At 42.9% G+C, this 25536-nt stretch overlaps 3 protein-coding genes across 3 annotated transcripts; all 3 read right to left on the reverse strand.

The window, feature by feature from the left end:
- Positions 1-9496: 9496 nt before the first annotated feature.
- On the reverse strand, positions 9497-12448 carry drd5a (dopamine receptor D5a). Its single transcript, XM_060068179.1, has one exon. It carries the CDS (start codon positions 11850-11852, stop codon positions 10419-10421), a length of 1434 nt encoding a protein of 477 aa, XP_059924162.1. The 5' UTR covers positions 11853-12448; the 3' UTR covers positions 9497-10418.
- Positions 12449-13631: 1183 nt separating this feature from the next.
- On the reverse strand, positions 13632-20581 carry otop1 (otopetrin 1). The gene is made up of 6 exons (XM_060068178.1): positions 18431-20581; positions 18128-18264; positions 17837-17895; positions 17556-17686; positions 15577-16475; positions 13632-15381 (listed from the first exon to the last, which is right to left on the reverse strand). The coding sequence occupies exons 1-6, from the start codon at positions 18801-18803 to the stop codon at positions 15211-15213; spliced, it is 1770 nt and encodes a 589-aa protein (XP_059924161.1). The 5' UTR covers positions 18804-20581; the 3' UTR covers positions 13632-15210.
- A 117-nt stretch (positions 20582-20698) lies between these two features.
- Positions 20699-25017, reverse strand: tmem128 (transmembrane protein 128). The gene is made up of 4 exons (XM_060068184.1): positions 24813-25017; positions 22336-22468; positions 22031-22192; positions 20699-21802 (listed from the first exon to the last, which is right to left on the reverse strand). The coding sequence occupies exons 1-4, from the start codon at positions 24910-24912 to the stop codon at positions 21703-21705; spliced, it is 495 nt and encodes a 164-aa protein (XP_059924167.1). The 5' UTR covers positions 24913-25017; the 3' UTR covers positions 20699-21702.
- Between the last annotated feature and the right edge of the window lie 519 nt (positions 25018-25536).

Below are 25536 nucleotides of genomic sequence, written 5' to 3' on the forward strand. Positions count from 1 at the left end.
GATCAGGGGAAATAATAGGCCTCTGCTGGTGAAATCTGAGCATTGTGTTTCCCAGTATCTTGCTACATTCAACCCTGTAAGGCTTCAGGAAGCACAGATTAAGTAACTTCCCAAAGAGTCTTCAGCTTCTCCCCTCTGGTCTGTCAATGGACGATTGATATTCAGGAATCCTTCGGCACCAAGCGATTTGAAATGGAAATGCATCAACAAAGTTTGAAGCTAAGGCCCTAATCAAATCTGTTGCTTGACACATGAGCAGAGCCGAGGTAGACCTACGATCCCACGGGGTGGATATTCAACAAGTACAAGTCAGTGGAAGTAAATCAGTGGTGGACAGTAACGAAGTACAAGCAATATGTTACCCTAACTTTTTAGCATATTTGTACTTTAATTCAGTATCATTATTTTGTGAAACTTTGTACTTTTACTCAACAACATATTGGTGGGGAAAATCCTACTTTTTACTCCACTCCATTTGAAAAACCTGTCGTTCCTTTCAACGTTCCTTTCCGAGACATGCATGCTGTGTGTTTGTGTGTCTGTCTGCGCTTGGCCCCTGCGTGCGAGTGTGTGTGCGTGTGCGTGTGCGTGTGTGCGTAAGTCTCTGTCTGTGAGCAGCATGCGTGACCATAGACAATTAGGCAAGTGTACCAATCAGAACACATCGTGATTCGTGCAGTTTTGGCGGTTTTCTCCCAACTTTGCTTCCGTCCTCGTATCGTAAAATAACGGAAGAAGCGCCAGATATTGAAACTGAGCCCCCATGGCCATATTTAAGCAAACTATTTGAAGTAGTGGAAAGGAAGAACGACTCGTTCATTTTTAGGTGCCTTCTCTGTCTGCTTAAGAAACAAACAATTTCCTCTTTCAAGAATTCGCCATCCAAACTAAAGTAACACATAGAGGTAATAATTATGATCATTTCAAATTATATCAGTACCAGATATCACAAAAAGAATTGTATTTAGAGTGGTGTTTCTTTAACCATAAATAAGTATATAAATGACTTTGGAATTACATTACACCAAATTACTTTTACTTTTGATACTTAAGTACATTTAAAGCCAAGTACTTTTATACTTTTGCTCAAGTCAACGTTTAAATGGAGTACTTCCACTTTTACTGGAGTATTATTTTACACTAGGTATCTCAACTTTTACACAAGTACGTGGTCTGTACTTCGTCCACCACTTTAAGTCACATAGCTTGGTTTAATTTATATTTTCCTGACAATGTTCACATAATGTCTTGATGTGAAATCTTAACTTTAGACTAATTCAACCTTTATCTTAAGCCGTTCAATCTCTTGTCTCCAATGAGCCTAACTTTAAGAGGTGGAGGAAAAGCAGATCCGGGGAACCTAGATAGACAGAGACTGAGAACCTCAAAAATCCAGCTGAGGAAATATAGACCTAGTGTGCCACGGCAACAGCACTTACCAACAAAAGATTCATTATGATTGTTATGATGATTCCGAGGATGATAATAATAGTTTTATTTTAAGCTATTTTTGCAGTAGATATAATGACAAGATGCATAAACGTTACTCCCTGAAGTTTGGCTACCGCATATTATTCAGCTTGAGTAAGAATCATCAAAGGGAGATTATTATTTTCTCTTCAAAGAGTCAGTCAATCAAAATGTAAGGCTAATTGGGGCCTGTGGACTTGAGAGAGATTATACTGTGTACCAAGAATTGGTTGGTATTCGGGTGCTTGAATTAAAATGTTGGAAAATTAAAAGCAAACAGAAGTCCAACCGGGTGAAATAACTGTTGTTGGAATAGGGAATATGTTGATTTGTATCCTTGCAATTTATTTAACTGCATAAGTATACATTTCAATCCAGGGTATAGGCTTCCAATAATTCAAGGTCAAACAACACTTCCTGGTTGAGCATAACACATCCCCCTGCCTTGCCTCTTAATGAACACAAAATAGGCTATTACATCATCATGAGGCAAGAAGTAACGACAATCATATTTACGCATATTGAACTGAGAACAATCATCCCCATTCAGTGAATGAGCAATAGAAAGTAACACAGCAGAAGCACTATTGCAAGGACCTTGACATGATGTCGGTAAACATTCAGCTGATGAACTAAATGTGTTGCGTCACAGACCTACGATTAACACCGCGTGGATCAATCGTTCATGTTGCTCCCCGATTCTCCCTCCCCGTGTGCCATCAGTCACTGGAGTGCGGCGCAGTAATATAATTACTGGTTGGCGGGAAAAGGATCTGCTTGGTTTATACAAGCACTTGCTGGCATGCATCCCCGCACACGTGCTGCTTGGGAGTTTGACCGTGCGAACACACAGACGGCAGGAGCGTGGTGTCATGTGGGGTTATCTAACCCAATCCAATGTTGGCTCAGTGTCACTTCAGAGAGCTTCAGTTAACCGAATGGGACGACTCAGCAAGAAACAACAACAACAGCGGGAGGCAGCGTAAAGAGTGTTTAGATGTGTAGTTGTTCAATTGTTTTTTTTCTCTTATGCTTACGTTTAATCAGTTGAAATGTCACCCGGGGCTTTCACATGTGTTCTCTCTCAGGAAAAATCCTAGGAGAATCACAAATATGGCAAGCGAAAAGACAATCAGAAGGATCACAAAGAATTCAAACTGCCAGAGGCTCAGATGTAATTTAGGAATCTGATGACACTCCCCACTGAAAGACAGTAAGCCAAAACAGCCATGAGGGAAACATGTCTTTCTTTGAGAGAAATGTTCAAAACGTCAATACAGCAGCGTTTCATTAAAAATGAAGGGTGTTGGGCTACAGCTCAGAGGATTCTGGCAACTTGCTGGGATTGCTTGGCCAGTATCCTTTCATCTCAGTCAATAAAACATGTGCCCCGTGGCAAGAATTGGCTTGTATTTGCTAACTAAACATACAACAAACACAGAGAGGAGAGGGGCCAGTGAGGTGGTGGTGGTGGGGGGGGGGGTGAGGGGGCTCGAATCCTCTGGATGACAGATTACTTATTACTCACCCTGGGCCCCTGCCCGGCTCCCCCCTAAACTCAGGGGGGCTCTCATCAGAGCATGACGCGTGATGATGATGTCACAGAGTTTACGTTGCTGTCCAGAGATGGCTTGAGTAAGGTTGAGTACTGTCGAGTAAGAGTGAGCTGGACGTTATCGGGAAGTACCCGACAGGTTGATGAAAGAAACCTGACACGATAGGGAGGGGTCTTGAATCATCCTGGAGGGGGTTATTTTTGCAATAAAGACAAGCTTGCGTCACATTATCCCACTTGTTACACAGCTACTTTCTAAATAAATCATTTGACGCAAAAAATAACGAAATAAGTTTTAACGATTTAAAAAAGATTTCGTCACTTCTGCTACAAAAGAATAGTCTGTTCGATTCTATGGTTGGAAATAGCGTCCAGAGCAACAGTCTGTTATATATTATTCACGGCCTAGGATACAGAAATAACAGATGTGCCATAACTGACCAATCAGAATCTAGAATTCAAGCAGTGTTATAATCTTACATATAAATTACAATGCCCCATAGTTTATCAATGGAACTTTGGAAAAAGTCTAATGGTGGCAGTTGCATAAGGGAAAAAAATATTTTACATTTCCATATCAGTTGGTTGACATGTTGTCAGGATGTGGTGAATAGTCTGCATAAAAAAGTCTGCAAACCCCCCTGAAAAAATGTCAAATGGCAAAATAAAGGAATGCACCCCCAAAAAATGAGGAAAAAAAACGTTGAGGTTTCATAACAACCAGCCATGGCATGGTACTGAGTTTTCCAATCAAAGCATGTTCCTTCTAAGTGTTGGCCAATTAGAGGGGACGTTCTGACACTCGCATCTATCAGGGCTGCTCACAAAAAGTCGCAGCCTTGCTGGTTTGGACATCCAAACTGTCGAAAGTGCCGGTGCCTCAGAGGGGGATAAACTGTCCCCATCAAATATTTAGCCTTTCTTCTTTTGTATTTTTCTGTGTGTGAAATTTTCTTTATCACACCACACCATGGCTGACCTACCTTTTGATAAACCTTCGACAAAGGCCCACAAATGTAATTTATACATTTCAGTTTAACAGTATTACATGATTAGATTGTTTACCTGAATTTATAGCATATTCCTTTCAATAAAATTGCAAACCAAATCAATACTCTTAAACCGTTTCAGGAACATCCAATGGGCATTTTACCTTTGACCTCAGTAGTTGTTCATCTGTTCAGCCACACACACACCATTGTGGAAATGGCCTCTTGATTGGTTGTATACCCTAACAAATACTTTGACTTAAATCAATGAAGCCGATAACTTGTAGCAGATAAGCTGGAGCTGCTGAATCAGTGGGACAAGCATTCACCCACTGTCACCCACTTGCATTGACTTTGATGATATCTAGAGCGCTGCAGTTTGAACAGCACCTTTAGGGAATTATCGATCATGTACAATGTCAACCTCATATCTACTCAGAGATAATCAACAATGACTTTCAGGGGAAATTTCACATTCAATTATGTATGACTAAATAGCTTTTCCCATGATGTGTAAGGTCCTCTTTTGTTAAAATTGCATAATGACAAGGTCCCACCTTTAGCTGACTCTGTGTTCCTGTGTGTGTGTGTGTGTGTGTGTGTTCGCTTGCGTGCGTGTGTGTGTGCATATGTGCATGCATAGGTGTGTGAGTGTATGGACCCGTCTGCCTCAGTTCTTCGTCTAGTGTCCGACCTTGATCATTTCCCAATTACAATCATTCTCTTTCAAACAAAGCTTAATCAGACCTATATTCTTTTTCTCTCAGTCGTCTCTGTCTGTCTCACCCCCACACAGACATGCACCTTTCACAACCATGCACGCACGCACGCACGCACGCACGCACGCACGCACGCACGCACGCACGCACGCACGCACGCACGCACGCACGCACGCACGCACGCACGCACGCACGCACGCACGCACACAAACAGATAAAAACCCACTGCCGTGCGTTGACGTGTCTTGTAACCAGATCCCTGATCTTATGACACCACAAACCCCCGCTCCACACCACCCCCCATTGTGTTTCCCCGCCCTGTCCTCGGGCTGATGCAGAGAGAGAGAGAGAGAGAGAGAGAGAGAGAGAGAGAGAGAGAGAGAGAGAGAGAGAGAGAGAGAGAGAGAGAGAGAGAGAGAGAGAGAGAGAGAGAGAGAGAGAGAGAGAGAGAGAGAGAGAGAGAGAGAGAGAGAGAGAGAGAGAGAGAGAGAGAGAGAGAGAGAGAGAGAGAGAGAGAGAGAGAGAGATGGAAGTGGGCACAGATATACGTATATATATATATATGTATATATATATATATATATATATATATATATATATATAGAGAGAGGGGGGGGGGAAACAACCTTTCCGTTGTGCTCAACCACCTCCCCCCCACATATACAGAATTTAATACATTATTCAACACTAGGGATTGAACATTTGATTCTTCAAGGAATTTTGCAGCAATATGTGCCAATAATTGAATGCCATCATCAACATTTATTTTCTTCTTTTTATCCAGCTCGTTGAGAAGGGTAAACACAGAGCTGGGTTCTCCATGTACTACATCTATTGTGAAATCATTCACAGCAACTATAATGTTTTATTTTTTATTTTCTGTGCTTGGTTATCTCAAGGTTAGAAGCTGCATAATGTCCACGTCATACTTAAGGGGTTTGTTACAAATTACTACTTTAGTTTCCGGAAATGCAAATGTCCTTTCCCCATGGAACCTATTGCGCCTCTGATGATATAACTTATACATACCAATGACTTGATTGCCGGTAATCACATTGTAATTTACTTTGATATGTGTTCATAATGGGCATGGCCCAAACTAGAAAGTGGCTCCCTATAATGACTAGTTCTCAGATTTGCATAAAGATACATAAAAGGGCATAGGTTGCATGCATTGGTGCCGATTACTCATAATTAAGGGAGCTGGAAGTGTCCCTTGGAGTGCATAACAATGGAGGTGTGTGTCGGAAATCAGCAATCAGCCATCATCTCTATCCACCATAAATACACACAGGCAGACGAGAGGTAGGTAAAGCAGCTGGCGGATCTGGGAGGGTATGGAAAATGGCAGCAGGACCCAGGCAGGCAATCCACAGTGCATTACTCCACCGCTGAAAGTTTAGAGTCCCTCTCACTTTCACATTCTATAGAGCAATCTCATCATCGACAGACAAAAACCTTTCCAGTCCATCGCAGTGTTTTAGGAGAGGGCCTTCGAAATCAACAGAAAGGCTAACAAAACACACGGTCCTTGATCCAGATGTGTTTATTAATGATGTCCTTGTCCAAGGTTTGTTCCTCTGAACAGGCTAATGCAGAGATTACTCTGATCGACCAATCAGCCACTCCCTTTGGGATAAAAAAAAAACATCCAAAATGAATGTCTCTACCGCAAGAAATATGAACAGGAGGATTGGGCCGACATGGGATGATAGAGGGCCATTACAAGACTATTTTTATAGAGCTTAGTGTAACGATTCAACTCTCCAACCACGTGTTTTCCACAGCTACAATGAACCATTGGGAGCTGCATTGGACAACAAGCCAGGAACATGCAATAGTGATTAGTACAACTTTGTTTTATGCGTAAATGTATTAAACGAAGCGTGAACTTTCAGTTCACTTATCTTGCATGCACTTAAATTGAGTGTGAAATTAGTTTATTCATTTCTTTATTTCTCATTTATATAATGCCGATATTTCTTTGGTGAATTGGATGTTTGGAGGAGTTTATGCCTCATTAGACATAGAACATTTATTAATTAGATATGGGCACACTAATCTCTCTAACTTTCTCGATAAGTATATAAATAGGGTTGAGGCGTTTTTTACGCATATTCAACTGGAATCAAATCATACAGATAAGATGAAATGAGACAGAATCAGGACAACCCATTCACAACAGGCATAACCCTAATATCACAATAGAAAAGATACATGAAAAATTGTGTTGAACACGTGCTTTACCGGTAAAGATTATTGGTCAGAATGAACCACTACAGTGTGTCATTATACCTCTTTCCAAGGAAAACTATTTCCAAGGATCTAGTTATCAATTCTAAGTGAGAATCACGAAAGAGCAATATATATTCTGCTGCGGGTGTGTTGCGCTTAACACATTCCTCATGACTAGGATTATGACCTGCATCGGCGTTAATAATGGCAAGAAATAAGGCTATTTGATTGCTGCACAATCAGTCGTGTGATTTAACACAGCTTAGGGAACCGACAGGACAAAGCATCCGGGGGTCCATGTCCCACTGCAGCATTCAGGCCCCTGATTGCCTTCTTGTGATGATGGCCATGGTTCACGGTGGCTTGGTCACCTAGCCACTCTGAAACCAATGCTTCCAACCGGCAGCCCAACCATCTCCGACCCTCCCCCCGCCCCCTACCTCCCCACCCCTCCCCCCGCCCCCTACCTCCCCACCCCTCCCCCCGCCCCCTACCTCCCCCCCCCCCCCCCGCCCCCTACCTCCCCCCCCCCCCCCCGCCCCCTACCTCCCCACCCCTCCCCCCGCCCCCTACCCCCCCCCCCCCCCTACCTCCCCACCCCCCCCCCCGCCCCCTACCTCCCCACCCCTCCCCCCGCCCCCTACCTCCCCACCCCTCCCCCCGCCCCCTACCTCCCCACCCCTCCCCCCGCCCCCTACCTCCCCACCCCTCCCCCCGCCCCCTACCTCCCCACCCCCCCCCCCGCCCCCTACCTCCCCACCCCTCCCCCCGCCCCCTACCTCCCCACCCCTCCCCCCGCCCCCTACCTCCCCACCCCTCCCCCCGCCCCCTACCTCCCCACCCCTCCCCCCGCCCCCTACCTCCCCACCCCCCCCCGCGCCCCCTACCTCCCCACCGCTCCCCCCGCCCCCTACCTCCCCACCCCTCCACCCGCCATTTCCTCTTCCAAGTTGGTGGCTGATCTCACACCAATATTTTAGGCAAGGGGGTGCAGTAAGGGGGGGGGGGGGGGGGGGGGGGGGGAGGAGGACAGAACTAAACAAACAAAGGCGTCCAATGGCGGTAGACTTTGAATTCTTCAGGGATATCTAACTGACAAAGCACAAACTCAACAACAACTGACACGGAAATGATTGTGTGTTTGTTAGTGCGGCTAGTTGGGGGGGGGCTAAATCTATGTGAGCTGCACAGTTACTCTGTGTCTGTGTGTGCGTGGGAGTGACAAAGGGATAGAGAGAGAGAGGCAGAGCAAGACAAACAGAGATAAAGAGAGAACATTTATGGATGCTATATGCACCTAAAGCGCTCAATAAGAGTTAAAAAAAGTATGATGCCATTAGTGCAGGAGATATTGAATATTTGATCTGTATAGGTTTGGGATGTTTGTGTGTTTGTGTGTGTGTGTTTGTGTGGGTGTGATTTGGTGTGTTTTCAGGAAGGGTGCAGCAAGCACGAAATAGAAAGGTGAGACACACCAGAGATGAGAGAGCGAGAGAAAGAGAGATTTATTCTCTTTCCTGTTGTGTTTTGATGGATGTGTCCTGACAGATGGCATAACCCCCTGAAGCTTGCCTCCACCAGGGTCCAACTACCTTTCATGTCTGTTCAGTGCTGAGAGGACACAAGGAAGTGGAGTTGCAAGTAATAGGAGAAGGAGAACAGGAAAGACAATAGCATCAACAAAGTCCCTGCGTTGGGGTTTCACCTAACAAGCTCCTAGCCCACTTCTATTTGATCAGATTCCCGGGCCGTCCTGCTTCTATGACAACACAAATGAAGGGCCTGACACAATTGCCTGCCTAGTTTTAGAGGAGGGAAACAAACTGACCATTCAAGGACATGCCAAACTGCAATTCTGAAGGGATTCCCTCGTTGTCATATTTTAGCCAAACAACCTGTTGTCTTTGTCGGTGGAAATGCTCAGTTGAGAACTGAGCGATTGCATGAGTATAGCTGCCTAGGTATCATGTTCAACATTTGCTGACTGGAAATACTGAGCAAAGAGGAGGATTTCTTTCGGATCATATGATAGCCCATTAATATAAACTAGTTTTTCCTCTGAATTTGATCCTTGAATGACTTTGCACCAAAAACCGAAAACAACAATGAGATTTGGCTTTGGCAACCTTGTGGATGGACCTATTTGGAATAGCAATTTAAATAGTAATAGCACCTTGCAGAAAGGCACACTTACTGAGCCCGTAATGTGTGCTGTTTGTTGGCAAACTCTAGGCATCGCTCCAAACAGACAGGACTTCCACAACAAAATGTGGCCAGGTGTTCTTTGAACTTGAATTGCAAGTAGCAGGCGCTGTCATTTGAATGTAATTTAATCTTGACCTCCTATCAGACGTGGGTAGGCGTGACCATTTGGTTCTCTGTCGCTTATAGAGCTGCCCGTGGGAGCAGTCTGGGTGCAAGCTCTACAACGCCATGCATCACAGACCAAATCATTATTTCATGTGGGTGCTAAATTGGCTAACGGGCTAATCGAATTCCCAGCAGTGAAATAATCCAAGAATGAAGTCTTTCTCATCATGAAAGATTTTATTAGACAACGATGACACACTTGACTGTTTTTAAGACAGTATACATTCAGGTTAGGTTATCTGTACAATAAAAGTTGCAGGAAAGTCTAAAGATAACATCCATTTTCTTGGAATTGCTTTCCGTGTATGCCTTTCTGCAGCAATAGTTGATTCCACTTTTTTAGTAATTCCCAGAATATGGTTAGATATTGATTGAAACATGCCAGTGAATTTCAACATTTCAACATTGTTATAAAGTAATACCAGAACTAATCGACTAGGCTTTGGCATTTGTTGTATTATTTATAGAAATATCCACCATTATTTGTAACGATTAATAAAGATACTGTATTTTGGTGTACGTATGTTCAGCATCAACAGATCATCAAAGCCTGTCTTGGTCTGCACCAACACATGTGGTTCACTGCATTAAACCTGGGGCACACATGTTTGCACCCACAACAGCATACAGAGAGGTTGAACACAACACAAATGTATACTAATACTGCATTTTGGCATTGTGTCGTTTCAACAAGACACATTCCACAGTGTCCTCACCCAAGCAAGGCCATTTATAAGGCTTTGGAACGACTGCATTTTAATTTTAAGGTTGTGTTACTCATGGAAAGGGCAGGTAGGTCATTGAGCAGCAAAACTTTACAAACATTTCCATTCGATGTGGCAAGTAGAATGAAACCAAATAACTGGAAAAACACCATCGCAGCTCAAGCATTTGTTTCCCCCATTTTGAAGTGCTCGAAATATGTGGCAGCCACAACCATTTGACAATTGAACACAGAACTCCACGTGTAATGTTATTGAATACCTATTGCATCACTTTTTTTTGTATGGGATAACATCAATACATCTTAAACACGAAGCGATACATCCTTTTACGCACGGGATGATGGTGCAGTTGGAATCAGTGTATCCCATTAGGTGTAAACGATGACATTCTGTCAAGACTGATATCTGCCTCACAGTCGTCCAGGTCGCAAACCGAGTCAGTGGCGATTTCATTATTATGGGAAAGCTGTGATATTCGGTCGAACGTCTCCTCGTGGTCAATGCATTCCACAACGTTTGGAATCATATTCACGTACGCGTTCACTATTTCCTTGTGGGTCAGGGTGTCCTGATTGTATGAGACCAGCTCGTTGCTAATATTAACCGTTTCTACTGGCGTGTTGGAGCAGAAGTTGCGACAGCCCAGGAGACTCGCGAAAGCCTTCCTGAACTCAGCGTTGAACGCGTAAATGATGGGGTTGAGCGAGGAGTTGGTCCACCCGAACCACACGAACACATCGAAGGTGGTCTCGCTGACGCACGGCAGCCCCGGGGCCGGGTGCTCTGCGGTTGGCTTCTCGCAGAAGGGGACCATGCAGTTGAGGATAAAGAAGGGCAGCCAGCAGCACACGAAGACACCCATGATCACGGACAGGGTTTTTAGAACTTTGGTTTCCCTTTTAATGGATGTTTTCAAGGTGTTGTGGTGTTGGCACTCTAACCTATTGCTCCTGCAGCTCTGTGCGTGCTCGGCCGCCCGCTCCAGGGACGCGATCCTCCGGATCTGGATCTGGGCGATCCGGTAAATTCGGGTGTAAGTCACAATCATGATCGCCACGGGGATGTAGAAACTGATCAAGGACGACGATATCGCGTATTCTCTGTTAAGACTCGAGTCGCAGTTCTCCTCTTTTGGCTCAACAGCGGAAGAGTTGCTGTGCGTCCCGGTCATTTCGTCATCGCTGGCTTTGTGCCAGTTAAGTTGGACGGGTATGAATGAGATGATGACAGACAACGTCCACGTGACGCTGATCATCACGAAGGCCACTCGCTGGGTCATTTTCCTCTCGTATCGGAAGGGACTCGAGATGGCCCAGTATCTATCCACGCTGATGATGCAGAGGTTAAGGATCGACGCCGTGGAGCACATAATGTCAAAAGCCACCCACACGTTACAGAAAGTACCAAAAGGCCAATACCCCGCCACCTCGGCAACGGCCTTCCACGGCATCACCAGCACCGCCACAAATAAATCCGATAACGCCAAGGACACGATGAAAATATTGGTGACTTTGGTCCGAAGGTGGCGAAAACGCAGCACCGCGGAGCAAACCATAATGTTACCCAACAGGGTCCACAGGATCAGCAGTGCAAGCAAGCAACCCGTCACTGTCCTGGAGAGTAACTCCTTTCGGCCGTGGGATGTTACCTTCGTTTCGGTGACGTTCCACATCGTCTCTCCGAGAGGTGCTGCCCCGGGTTCACCCTCGTGCACCGAAGGAAGGTACTTCCCGGTGTTATCCATATCATCCATTTGTCGTTCAAGTGTAACTGCAGTCCAGTGCTCCATGCGCGCCGTGGATGAGCGCAGTGCAAGGCGTCTCACTGCAATCTCTACCTTGTTGTAGAGCTACCATCCTCACCGGACGCGGTCCTGAACTGGACGGGAACATAGAGTGAAGGAACGAGTCGTCGGCGAACGTTGCGTCTGAGCTGAACGATGCGCTCGGTGCGCGGAGGGGCTTGTGGTGCGCGATGGGCATCATGGTGCAGCCTCGCCAGTGGAGTGGTCTCTGATCCACCCCGCGCAGGATATGTAAATCCGAGCTGTGGAGTTGGTGATCTTTCTGCGAGTGAGGGAGGCGGAGGGGAGTCCCTCCCTAGAGCCAAGAGCACACAGCTCCATCAGCGCACGAAAGACACACATGCACATGCCTTCCAGGAATGTACGTACGCAGACATTTCATTTCACGACACGACGTACTGTCACACATGCCAAAGCACTTCCACAATGCATTAGGGCGCGAATCCTTGTCGATCCATCGTTATTGCTGTAGCCGGAGTATCTAAAGCAGAGTTTTAGAAATAAATGAATAAAGGGCAAGCACTCCCATCTGAGTTATAGGAGGGTGCTCTCCAAGGTGCTGAAACCGAGGGCACGCTTGGATATATTCTCCGGGAAACTTAATACACCCATATCCGTGTGTGTGTGTGTGTGTGTGTGTGTGTGTGTGTGTGTGTGTGTGTGTGTGTGTGTGTGTGTGTGTGTGTGTGTGTGTGTGTGTGTGTGTGTGTGTGTGTGTGTGTGTGTGTGTGTGTGTGTGTGTGTGTGTGTGTGGGGGGGGGGGGGGGGTGTGACCTCACAAAACTGTTTAGAACAGTGATAGAAAACTCTTGCTATGCATCTTCAGGTACTTTCTCTTAACTCCTTTTTTATTGAAGGCTGGTTCCGACCGACTTCATCGGCCTACGGCACGCAGCAGAAGAGATTGCTGCGGGACATCGCGGCAATATCTTCTGCTGTCAGGGTATTCATCTTACAACTCAGTTGTAGCGCGCGTACTTTACGCACGCCGCAACATCTGCATGGTTCCGCTTTTTTTGACGTCATAGATATTTTTAGAATTGTCCAAAACGCCTGTCAAATCGGTTTGACATTCCGTCACAGTAATCCGAAAGCACCTTGTGCCAGATCCTCTCGGGTGTGTTCATTTCAGGGTTTAGGAAGGAGTTGTATCAGACGGATATTAATCTTGAAAAGTTAAGAGTGTAGCCTATTGCTTAATGCTATTAATGTGTGTTCATCAAACAAGAATTACATAGCAGAGGTACAGAACTAGAATAGAAAAAGTAAATAATAAAGGAGGAATATGCATGCCATTAAATAAAGATAATACTCCAATGAAAAATGTCTTTCACTGTCATATTTGCATATATATTGAATACATATATATTTAGTTACTCAACTAAAATATGTTTATTTATTCGCTCTTCTAATTAATGAAGCCATCTAAAGGTAGACTAATTGAATTGAATTCAATTGAATTGACTATCTCATTTACTATCTATCTACTATCTATTATGTAATTACTTTATATGGCTAATCCTTGCAGGCATTGATTCGATACCCACCATTTATTATCTTATCTGACCATGTGCGATGCTTACCAGTATGGTTCTCTTAAGAACAATTCTCATGGGTTACAGGAGGAAGAGCGGCTCGGACCAATCTTTCTAAATAAAACGCTAGCGCCATCATGTGGTTTCTGCAACACCAGAAACACCAAACAGCTAACTTTATAGTAAATAAAATCCTATGCTTTGGACAGTCTCCTATGCAATATTTCCCTGTGTATTTTCTAAATCTAAAATCCACCTTTGATCCAAAAGGAAACTAGTTTTTGCTTTATTTTGTTGCAATATGTATATTTAAATTCATTTGTGAGTACTTAAGAAAATTAATGAACTCGTTTTTAGCACCTTCATTAGAATTTCAGAGCGATCTTGTCACAGTGTTTTAATTATAATTTTTGATCTGTATTGCAGTATATACATAAATGTTATACTATCGCATTGAGTAACTAACAAAAGCATTCACCACAAGTTGGCAAATACTGGGAAGATAAAAAAAAGTAAATAGCACCTGGTTGAGAAATGTAATAATATCAAATTAACTTATAAAAACACATTGATTCAAAATACAATTGTATAGTACAACTATGCAACTATTGTTACAAAATTTATTTTATGTTCACAGAATAGGACCCATTTATCGAATTGTATGTTTGAGAAGTAAACTGACAAAGTGCCATTTGTCTGAGGACTGGGAGTCATCAACAATCTTTTCAGTAATGTGCGCACACAAAGCCATTGCTTTGATGAACAGTCTATTAACCCTCCTAATCTGCCATTCAATTAGTTCTCATAATTAATTAAGGGTAATGAAGCAAATTGATTAGTCTTACAGTCTATTAGACACCGTATGTCATACACTTATTAAATGATTAATTCCCCATTGACAAAATTAGTATTATCAGTATGCCATATGGAGAAGGGAACCTTTAGGGCAGTTAGACCGGGGTCTTTCTGAGCAAAGGGAAAAAAATTGATTAGGCGCAATAGGAGATAAAAAATAGAAAATAAAAGACTGTGGCAATTTTGGCAACATGTAATCACTTGAGAAGTCCATACTCCATAAGTACAGGTCTGAGAACGATTATCCAACTCATTATGAATATAACAAAGAGTGCATAGCAAGATCTATAGTGTAGTAGTAGCATTCGATTACTTGAGAGTACCTTGGTTAATATGCTGGCAACAGATGAGAACATTATCCATTTAGAATATGCACATTTTTTAACAAATTAAAAATGCAAAGAAAATAAGTGAAAGAAATTAACATATGTTTGGCTGCATGATTTACTTCACAAAGTACAGCACACGTCTCTATTCAGAGAAGTGGAACTCAGAGGTGTCTCAGTGGACTGTTTGGTGGACTAGTTCCAGCATAGCCATGCTGCCGCCCATAGAGAAACAATGGCTGACATGTCATGTGTGCATCATTCATGTGGCACCTGTTTGCTGGACAAAAGCCATTGAGTGCAAATGTTTGGAAGGGTTTTCTTTGACTAGGACACACCAAAGGGTTGTTTTGTCAATCCAGTTCCTCATATTGTTTCGTCGTGAACCCAAGGTAATTCTTTAGAAAACACATTGCTAATAACGATTGATTGGCCTATCAAACCCCTCCACGGAGGGATGTGTATGCTGTGACTCCCCATGGCTTTCTGTCACATCCGTTCAGTAATGCCCTCGGAGCGCCTCCACAGCCGTGGACCAGTGCTGTGAGGAGCTTCTTTCTGCTTTCCCGCAGTCGGCGGGATGTTCGGTGCATGCGGTCCATCATTGTCAGTGCCCTATGGGATCCATCAAGCCCTGCGGAACACCTCAAAGAGGGAAGCCACTGAGTGCATGCGGTAGAAAAGGTTCATGGGTACGGCGAAATTGAGAACTGTGGTCCATATACTGAAGCCGAAGGCCTCCTGCTCCAGTCCGTTGTCGTACTGTGGCCGGCAGCCAAAGGCGGGAAGGATCCACAGCTTAGGGAAAGAATGATCAGAGGGTTAAAAACGTTGGTGAACCTTGTACAAAACAGGTCCTTATGTAGGTTTTCTTCTTTTGATACGTGAACATGTATCCATTCATGACCATGCAATTAGACTGAACTCAGGCATACCCTACACTGGATTGTATACTTCAATTGCTGCAACACTGAGCATGCTAGAAAACCTTACCGAGATATTGCACATCAGAAGGAATATAGCAATGTTCTTCAGGATCTGCCTCTTGGCGCACGGCGGTTCCACCACTGTCCCCTCGGTCAGGGGCACCTTGGAAGGCTTCCTAGGACTTCTGTACACCTGTCCACTTTCCACCTGCTCACTGTCCATGGTCACACAGTCCCTTTCTGGCGTCTCGTAGGCTCTGTTGAGGATGCCGTTGTACGGAGGGGCGAGGGATGATGTCACAGAGAAGATCTTGGGCGTGGCTGGCAGATCGGGATCCTCCCTGTCATCTCGATGGCGGTAAAGGGACTCGATGATGAACAGGTTCTGGACGCACTTCTCCAGGATGATGAAGAGGGAGTAGATGAGGTTAGTCCAGCGGTACGGCGGGCTGCTGGTAGAGCCCAGCACCGCCACCACACTGCACCAGGACATCAGCCAGGAGCCCACAGAGGAGCCAAACAGGAGCTCCGTGTCAAGCTGCCTGGATGGGTTCTCAGAGGTGTCGGTCGGCATGTGGTCAGTGCGGTAGATGAGCAGACCAGAGGCTCCGGCTGAGCACATGAAAACCAGCATGATTATACCGTAACAGTAGAACATGGAGATGGCTGACTGGCGCATCTGCAGGGATTCCTCCACGTGGATCACGTAGACCACCAGCACTCCGATGGTGCTGGCCAAGGCCACCAGACCCAAGATGGGGCCGAGGATCAGACCCTGGTTCTTGGTAGCCGACCGCTTGCGGTTGGAGGTGAGGTCGATCACCCTTCCGATGTTCTTCCACATGACATAGAGCATGGCGGAGACAAAGATGTGATACTCGATGTTGAAGGGATACAGATAGTAGAGGCTGTTGGAGAACATGGAGCAAGCGCTGGTGGTGCAGTTACAGTCAGGCTCTGAGTGAACTGCAACACAAATGGGGAAACAAATACAGTTAGATGGCAGTGAAACAGCTCCAGCAAAAGTCTGCAAATTCCAAAAATGTCTTGCCTTACAAAACTCCAACTTTAGCTGGCACAACTGAAGGTTTTGCCAACTAAATCCAAACCCTCCTTTTATATAATCATACTTATCATACAAAATTGTGCCAATTTTTTTATTATTGTTCTTTATACAACCAGGCAGTAAGTTTGTAATACCATGGGATATCGTACATAACTGTCAAGACAACCGACAAAGAGTTATGAGCATCAAACAATGACCTGAGTGGTTGAATCACTTCCTAATAATATATATATATATATATGTGCATAAACATTTGTGTTTGTCTTGTTAGCAAGAAAAGGAAATAACAGGGCTTACAGGACCCATTACACCTTTTTCTCTTTCTTCATAAGTTAATAATACCCAGACTAATTCCCTGATGTTTTGGCGGCTGGCCATGTTGGAGGCCAGCCATTACGAAACGGTATACCCAGGAACGGCTTTTTGTGACCACGGCAGCAAATGCACTAGAGTGAAACTGCTGTATTCTACTGCATCTTCTATATCCAAAACAACCACCCCCAACCCTCCTGACCCCGAAGGGAAGAAAAGCCACCACCATGCTCCTGCACTCTTTAATTAAAAAAGAGTGCAGCCAGCCTCACAGTCAGCCGGATATGAGGAGCAGCAGTCGGATCCCCCAACCCTTGGCTTAGATGTATCAGTTACTGTAATTGCAGCACCCTTGGGAGTAGCTTTCCTGAGACAAAGCCGTCTGAGGTCAAGCGGGAGGGGGGGGGGGGGGGAGGGGGGGGGGGGGGGGGGGGGGGGAGGGTAGCGGAGGTTGGGGTGTGGGGAAAGGGTTGCTGTGTCCCTCTTGAAACCTAATAGAGAGGTGCTCAACACAAACAAGACCTGTTGGGGATGTCTGACCCGCCTCCCCTCCCCTGCCCTAACCCTCCCCTACCTCCCCGTTCGTGTATCCATTGAGGTGAGTTCTCAAGTGGACTATTGTATTTTCCTTGGAGGTACAAGCCAGCAATCGACCCCTTGGCCCTTACCTATGGTGAGGTTTCCATAGCCTTGTGCATACAGTCTTCTCTTGTGGTTGTCCAGGAAGTGTTCCGCTTCTGACATCACTCCGTTGCACCACAGGAGCAGGTTGGTGAATACGGCGTGGATTACACCGAATCTAAAGAGAAGGGGGAACATGTATAGTGGAGGAATAGATGACTGTAGTGAATGCAAAGGTCCAACTGAGGTTATAACATTATGTTAAACAGGGTAAACATGGGACTTTGATTTTACATTTCTGTCAAGTTTCTAAACACTTTGTGCTTACCTCTCAAATGTTTCCAAGTTCTTGATGACATCCTTGATGTGAAACCATAGAAAATGCACCTTAAGCAATAAAACCCAAAAGACATGAACAAAACAATTATTGAGATGAATGAGGACTGTGAATAAGTCCAACATGAAATGCTGAATATATTTAACATAGATAGAAATTAAGAAATAATTTATGAGAAAAAAACATCTAAAAAAATCACAAGAACTTTTCCCGCCGTGAAATGTCAGAAATTCTTTAAATCAAGAATAGTTTTAAAGGAGTCATCATTAAACGTTTGCCTACCTGTGCTATTGTGTGGGTTGCATGGACAACAGGGTAGACTCCAAGCACATGCGACACACAGGAATTGAAGCCCACGTAATGACCAATACGGAACGCGTCCATGATCAATGATAGCAGTGCAAGAAGAGTTAAACCACCTGTCAGCAAAGAACCATCATAGTTAGAAGTGGTTTCCCTTCAACGCAGTAAGTAGAGTTTACTCAAGTAATCACAAGGAAATATTTTGAAAATATGCAGGCCTATACGTATATGAATAGCATTTTTCTGTTTATAAGTGTACTCACCTTAAACATTTAGACTTACCTCTTATCCAGCAGGTCGTGGCGTGCACATCTTTCTCCGTCTGGAGCTCACTCTTCCTGTCCCTAATCCAGATGTACCACATCATCCACATCAACTGGATGATCATAAGGCAGGTGATGAACGACAACAGGTTCTCCTCCGTAACAGAGGGTCCATGGTGGGCAATGGCCAGCATCAGCGCCAACCCGATCAGTAGCACGTTGGTGCCATATTGGCCACTGAGGATCTCCGAGCTCTTCCTCGGATAGTCCGCCGACAAGTTGAGCTTGATCTTGGTGAATGTCTTCTTCTCGTGCTCGGAGCAGGACGACGAGGACGAGCTGTTGCAATACTTGTTCAAACACATGATATCCAGGCCACTGTGTTCCACCATGGTGGGCAAAATAGTAGGCTACGACACCGTCAGTCTCGAGAGAAGAGCAGAGTCGATCCTGTGCGCTATAAGTGCGTCCAGGGGAGGCCGAGTGCGTAACGCGCTGTTACAATGTGAGGATTCAGAGCCACAGCCGCCGTGCCAAACATGCTCATTCAATCTTCATGGGCCGGTTCAGTGGTCACACATAGATTCAATGTCCAGCCATAGAATGGATGCACTTGTTGTTTTCATATTTGAATCACTTTACCTCTTCAAATGAGGACTATCCGATTCGAAGAAAATACAAAATGTGAGATGTAATCAAAGATCCTCTCTTTAACCCCCCATCTGTTTTCCTTGCCAACGGTTGATAAAAAAAAATGACATGCATAGAACCGCGGATTATTCCGAATAAAAACGAGTTAATTCTGTTCAGAAATTTGCCATTCAGTCTAATGGAAACGCGACCACCGTCCTTTTAAATCTCTGTTAAAGTCCGTTCAGTGTGGATATCGGGTGTCAGGCCCACCACAAGGAGAAATAACTTAGAGAAAGGTGAGACTCCTTACAGGTGTGAGTTGGTGGCCGGTCGGAAGGTGCGCATCAATGCAATGCAATGGAACATGTCTTATTTGTTTGAACCTGATAAAGACGAACACTTCTTACTAACCAGTTAACCACAAATCAAATTGGGGTTCGTAATCAAATATCGTAAGAAGGAAAGATCCGTCCACCCGATTACAGATCCTTGAGATCCCAGATTCCTGACTTTCCGATAGGCCTATGCTTTGGGCCTTCTTTGGATTATGGAGCTACAACACATTTTGGGGTTGGTAAAAAAAAGAATAATCAATCAATTTGTACTTTGTATTTGACCCCTTATTTCATAGGTCGCCCTCCTTGGATGTGTCTTAATGAAGACATATGCCGCTTGCTACCGTTGAAGAAATACATTTACTTGGTTGTTCTTGCTTGTCATGATTAATGTGTGCGAGGAAAAGGACAATGGATTCACGAATATCCAAGGTGATTAAGCTAGGCTTTCTTGTCTTTGTGGCTCGGAGGTCTTCCCTTGATTACCAGACAATCTGCATAGTATCGATTTGTCAATCAATTCGTGTTTGCATTAAAATACTTATAGACCTATCCTCCCGCCATCAAAGTATCCTAATAAGGGTTTGATCATCCAATAAACACGTTGATTGGATTGGAGGTTTTTTATAGCACATTGACGTCAGCATTAGCCATTGATGTGCCTGTAATTCGTCTTTCTGCAAGTAAGAAACGCCTCCTGGATGTATGGGCCAACCAAAGTGAGGCTCAACCCTAGATAAACCGTAAGAAGGTTCAACATGTAGTCTAATGGCGCTACCATACGGTCTATGAGCAACACCTAGGAGTGTCAGTATGTTTATTTTGCTGTAAGGACATTAGTCAGAACCATAATTGTTATGCTACAAGGTATCTAGCTATAGGACCTAGCAGTCCAGCTTCAACAAGGGATGTGGCGATGTGCTCTTTTAATTATTATGTATTTATTTTTCTAAATGGGGTGACCCTGGTCACTGGCCTGTTCATTTATAATTGAGAAAACTAACAGTGGCTTTATAAATTTCCCTCGATCTCAGGTCATCTCCTTATGCAGGCCTACAAGTTGAATCTGTTTTAGATTGAAAGACATTTCTACCATTTCCCACTTAAATCACTGTATGATCCACCAAGTCAGATACTCTAAATTTGTTTTACCTGACAAGCATTTTACGATCCGGGATCTTAAAATCCACGTCAAAAAATACTAAGCAAGAGTATGTGTCATATTCACCCATTGTATAATGATATAAATGATAGTTGAATGTAGAAATTCACGATACATTGTGAAGAAATACCATTATCAAGTTAGACAAATTCAGTGGTTAGAATTAAATACATTTTAATCAAATAATATAGCAAAAACGAACACTTTAAAAAGTTACACAAATATTGTATACGGTCATTATTCCAACTTTGTAAAAACACCCACAAAATAAAATTAATATATACACAAGTCAAACAAATTATTAGATTAAAAAAAAATCAACGTTAATCAGTCCACTCAATGACGTTGCCCACACTAATGGAAAATCAGAACGTATCAAATTGTGATTATTAATCAATGTAATGTTTCAACAAAAAATATGACACATGTAGTCGAATGGAGTGTTTGTACACAACAAAGAAACATCATAATCTAATGGTAAAGTCCCTCTTCAATATCAAATGGTTCAATAGTTAAGGTAGAAGTTAATTTAGTCAGACTGTAAAACATAAGTGTGCAATTTAGTTGTAGCAAGAACATTTCTATCCATTCAAACAATGTTTGCTTTTGTGGAAGATTTATATGCTACATAAATAAATTATTTGCTTTTTAAATAAAACAAACTGCCTATTTCATGTTTTGTTACTTAAAATCAATGTATTTAAAATATTTTCATTGCGTTATCTTGCAGCATAGAGCAGGTGGTGAACACTTTTACAAATGTGATGCATTAGTGCATTTTAAAAATCAATCAATTATATGCATATCTATATTTCTTCTTCTCAGTCTCTGCTCTCTTCTCGAGTGATATTCACAGATCTTTCAAAGAAAGAAAAGTCTCAAAATATTCCAGACCCCTTCTTTGGCATATCAATTTGCTCGTTTGGTTTTAGCTTTGGATTTATAACCCATCTGCACAGCTCTGGTACAAATATACATTTGTGAAATCACTTAAAAATAATATGAATGTGAAAGAACAAACAAAACTTTGGACTGACTTTAAAAAGGCTAACGTACTAAAACAAAGGGAGCGGATTTTAAATCATTGAGTACATTTTACAGCACTCTATTCAGAACTTGTTGATTTTGTACAGTTTCCTTTCACAGATCTCACCGGTTATCTTAGCCAAGTAGCGAGATGAGCATCACTATGCCCATGAACTGAGTGAACAGGATGAGCGGTGTGAAGAACGACCAAACTGGCCACAGTGCTATGTTCAAACTGTAAAGAAAAACAGAAAAATACATTGCTTCACAATATTTGCACTTTGTTGCTGCAACCGTTTCCAATAAAGAAAGATCAGTCAAAGGCACGTCACCCGTAATCATTTCATTGTAATCCATTCATGAAAGACTCAAAAATAAGTTTATGGTCCAACTGTTTATGGACATGAGACCTTTTTAACAGTTTAACAGATTCATTTATGATTCCTTTAATTGGTGATTTTACCTGCAAGACGCTGCAATGAAGGCTGCTGTGGTAAGGGGGGGGATGGCAGGGTATTCCTGGTCATAGTGCGTGATGCCTTTATACCACTCCAGGTACACAATGCAAAACCCGGCCAGGGTAAGGCAGATACCAAGGAGTGTCAAACCCACATTAAACCACCAACTATGAAAGAGAGGGAGAGGGGAAAAAAAACACTGACAACAGGTTTCTTAAATTTTTTATGAATGCACATAAGTTATACAATTATTGTTGAAAGAAATGTTTGATGGGAATTAATGTGAATGACCTCAAACTGCAATCCTCACCTTTTGATGTCTTCGCTCTGCATGAGAACGCTCAGGAAGTCGACATAATATGTGACAGCCACGGACGCCATTATCCAGAAGACAGAATGTCTGTTAAAGCGTGGGAGAGATTTTGCCTCTTCTTCCTTTTTACCTTAAAAGATAAAGAAACAAGACTGTTTAATAGTCTGCCAATGCGTCCTTTTTCACTTCTTTGGGGCACAAGATTTTTATTTTTTATTTGGTAGCCTCAATTGCGTTATATAACTTGTATCAAGCCTTTAGTCTATTTTAGCATGAATGTACTCACTTAAGCCTATTTCATCGCGTTTTATTCCCATACCCTAAACTGAGGAAGAACACAAGCTTTTTCATCGTCATACTTGACTTCACTCCCTTGCCTAGTTCCTCAGATATTCATCCTTTGGTCTCTTAACAAGCTTGTCCCTATCCTGCATGTGTGGAGAGGTAGGAGTCCCCAGAGGAACATACGTGAATACAGGGAGAACATGTGAACTTTACACAGTGAAAGGGCCCTGTGTGTGAACCAAGGACCAGTGGGAACCTGCGTGGCAACACAAGGTTCCAGTAAAAAACCCTCCTCTCCAATGACACTTTTTACGCTTTTCAGCCACTTCCGAGTGAGTTAGGGACCGAGGCCTTTAAATGGACAATACCGCCCTTTTAAGAAACCATCATAACCTTCTTCCTTAAAACTTCGGTCACCGATATAATTTCTAAATATAACTTTTTTGTGCTGATTGTGATGCAGAGCCGTCACCAGAACGAACCGGCCACAAAGATGGCAAAACAAAAGCAGTAGCAATTTGTTTTTTTTGATAACATTATGTACCTGGGTGGTGATACCGTGTTGTTTTTGGATGCAACACACATTGAAAAGCTATTGCTTTAATGTGTGGCAGGCATGCAGACACTAAATGCTCTTTTGCAGAATCAGTACCATGAAATCCTTTTTACTAAATATATTGGAAACTGATGTTTTAGTAAAGAACGTAGTGACGATTAGATCGCAGACCAGCATTGTTTAAAAATAAGAGATAAATCAATTACTTTAAGTTAGTAAGTGTGGTTTTCAAATCCTTCATATAAGCCTGTATTAAACCACCATAAGCATAGGACTATAAGAGCTGCTGTGTAGGCCATGAACCATTATGCCCCTTCTATGATTCAAAGACAGAGGGGTTACAAAGACCTCTAGGGTCCTCCGCTCATTCAAAGCCATACTCCCCTCGTACCAAAGGACCCTCAGCAACCCTAGTGCACTTTTATACTAATTTTGTATTGTAGACCTAGACCTACATGTTGTCTTTTTCATGATAGTGAAATATAATATACTAGTGTATTTACGAAATCTTGCGTCATGTAGGCAGACATCTTTTGGTGTAGACATTATACTTTTCTCCACAAAAGAAGAAATTACAAATCAAATGAACAAACTCATCTCACTTAATTAAAAGCCATGTTTAAAAAAAAAGATATATATTCCTGCTATGGTACATTTTAACTACGACCGTGACATCCAAAGAACTTTCTCGAAAGTCGTACCACGTTACAGTAAAGTATTGGATTTCCTCCAGATTATGAGAATCATCTCAGTCTAGGTCGAACTTTTTTTTCTGGCGAAACAGATAGGCATCTTTTAGATAAGGAGGGCATTTAAAGGAAGGCCATACTTTAGTGGTTGATTAAATGTATCAAAATCAGCTGTAGAAGTATCAAGGCAAGTGTGCCCTGAAATGTCCAGTACGAAATCCATGCCCTGAACAGATACTAGTAGAGTCAGCCTTACGCATTCCTATGTGCAGAAGAAAAAACTGCTGGGCATGCAAGAACCAAGACCTCAGACCCTGGTGAAGAACCACACATAATACCTGACTCCATTTGGCAAAATCATTGCAAAATGAATCATCCAGGAGTCAAACGAGGGTGAGCGGTTTTGCTCTTTCTTTTATCTATATTAATTAACCGTTAAGGCGGGACATGGTAGATGTCTTATCATGTTGCATCCCAGTGCTGACAGTCTGCCTCCAATGAAAACAATTAAGAATTGCTGGAGCCCTTCCACAGGGCATTGAGTTTAGACCACTGCCCATCCTACCCGCTCACCAAGAGTCCTCTGTTTGAAACCTTAAAAGCTTAACAATGTAGATATGTACGCTTATCTTAATTTTCAGATAGAAAAAACAATCGAAAACTTCCGAATGAAACGGTGTGCATTCAAATGCCAGCTAAGCGTCGTGCTGTGTTATCAACAGATATAACGTTACACGTTTATTCCGGCTGAAATTGTGACTTCTACGAACATTAACTGCTAGAAGTTTAAGATATGAATTATACATAGGCCTACCAATCGATAATTTATATATGTGGTATCTGCTGCGTATTAGTGTTGAATCTGAAGTACAATATAATGCTGATATTCAACACTTGATCACCCACACAAAAGTTACAGCTAACACTTATGACGCTTGCCTTACCCTTTTCCTCATTTTCATCCAATGTAGATCCTTGCAGAAGAAGTTCGGCATCTCTCCTGAATCTGTTTCGTAAAGTTGCAAATTCACTGTTGTCGAGCATGTCTTTTTTTTACTGAATTGCTAGATACAGAGACCTTTTTAAAGACAGTTCTGTCTTAGCACCTAGGTTCTCCACTACTTCCTGGTTGGTGACGTAGCTTTAAACGTAACGTTTAGATTTTTGGAAACCACTTCATCCACTCTCCACTTCATCCATTGTGTGCATTCATGCAGAATTTGAATGTATCACTATTCATTACATTTAGACGAAATTGTTAGTTCGCTTTAATCGCTCTTTGATGAAGAGCACGTTTTGGGTCAATAAAAGCGACCTGATTTAAAATATACAAACCAACAAACCTCAAAGAATTGGCTATAAGAAAAGAAGGCCTTAATATCGAATTCCTACCTAAAAAATATTTCCACAACAATAGGCGCAAGGATGCCACTGCAAATTGATCAAACGCATTCAAATTATTTTTACAACTCATATCAAATAAATTATTAATGCTTTTTGGTTCTGGTCCGTAGTTCAGCATATAGTTAACCATGTTGCAATTTGAGTAATTAAACAAACCTTTTAAACACTAGTCTGAGTAAATAAAACAATCACATGCATCGCATGTATTATCATACGAAGGAGTAAGATGTATAACTTCCAATGCAATCAAAACAATGTTGTATT

The sequence above is a fragment of the Gadus macrocephalus genome, chromosome 13 (genome assembly GCF_031168955.1).
Source record: "Gadus macrocephalus chromosome 13, ASM3116895v1".
NCBI lineage: Eukaryota > Metazoa > Chordata > Actinopteri > Gadiformes > Gadidae > Gadus > Gadus macrocephalus.